The 1,138-nt window shown below is 38.5% G+C and overlaps 1 protein-coding gene across 1 annotated transcript; it reads left to right on the top strand.

The window, feature by feature from the left end:
* Positions 1–560: 560 nt before the first annotated feature.
* LOC107081122 (gamma-crystallin M3-like) lies at positions 561–1,136 on the top strand (the record flags this gene model as incomplete). The annotated part of the gene is made up of 3 exons (XM_015369330.1): positions 561–685; positions 786–1,028; positions 1,101–1,136. Coding segments are annotated over exons 1-3 (309 nt in total), but the record flags the coding sequence as incomplete, so codon positions are not given.
* Between the last annotated feature and the right edge of the window lie 2 nt (positions 1,137–1,138).

Here is a 1,138-nt window from a genome sequence, read left to right as displayed (position 1 = left end):
TTATTTCATGCAAATAATAAAAAATTAGTATGAAATGATGTAAAAATGTTTTAAAGAAAAGCTCTACAGCACATAAAATTATGAACTTTGTTTTACAGTTGGTCAAAAAAAGGGTTGAAAACCTTCAGTTAATTAATAATTATGCAACCATTTTTCACAAAAAACATTCTTTCTCTACTTTAAATTTTAAATTAAAAATATGAATTTGATTGGATGATCGAGGGATCCAGACGGTTGGATAGGGCTGATTAATTTTACTATTACACAAGTGTTGTGGTCATAGATGGAAGTCTGCATATTCCCCTTTATCTAGGAGTGTGTTCTACTCAGAGTAAATCCAGTCTTTAGGCATATGTTTTTTTTTGCTGGGAGGGGGGGAGCAGGGGAAGCGGATAGGAAGCATAGATAAAGAATGCTTTGTTTAAGCTTGACATGATGTGTGTTGTCAGGATGTATATCTAAAGTCTTTGAGGGCCCAGACATCTGATTATGTTAAAGAACTGCAGCCATTAAAGGGCTCTATACCACACTGCAGAGTAAGGGTTTTAAACAATGGGGGGGCCACTGATTCTGTAGGGGAGAGTCAGGTATAAAACATGGGTAAAATCAGACAGAGGAGCATTGCAGCATTATCAGCAGCATTGAACCTACAAACATGGACACAGTTGACATGAGCAAGGGCAAGGTAAGCTTCGAAATATCCAGGAATGTGAAATTATTTGTTGATAAATAGATATTTCAAAAGTAAATCTGTATTTTTCCTTGATGCAACCCTTGTTTTGCAGATTATCTTCTATGAAGATAAAAACTGCCAGGGTCGCTCTTATGAGAGCAATGGTGACTGCGCCGACATGTCCTCCCACCTGAACAGGTGCAACTCCGTCAGAGTGGAGTATGGATTCTTCGTGGTCTACGACCGCCCCAACTTCACTGGAAACCAGTATTTCATTAGAAGAGGAGAATTTGGTGACCATATGAGTACGATGGGCCTGAGTGGTGGGATTAAATCTTGCCGTATGATCCCTTTGGTAGGTATAAAGAGAAAAATGTGATATTATCATTCTTGTTTAGCGTCATTGAGTAATTATCCTTCCAAACAGTACAGGGGATCCTACAGGATGAGGATCTATGAGAGGGA

The sequence above is a fragment of the Cyprinodon variegatus genome, unplaced genomic scaffold (assembly GCF_000732505.1).
Source record: "Cyprinodon variegatus isolate N-32 unplaced genomic scaffold, C_variegatus-1.0 Scaffold2987, whole genome shotgun sequence".
Taxonomy (NCBI): Eukaryota; Metazoa; Chordata; class Actinopteri; order Cyprinodontiformes; family Cyprinodontidae; genus Cyprinodon; species Cyprinodon variegatus.
This window is presented reverse-complemented; position numbering and strand designations above follow the sequence as displayed.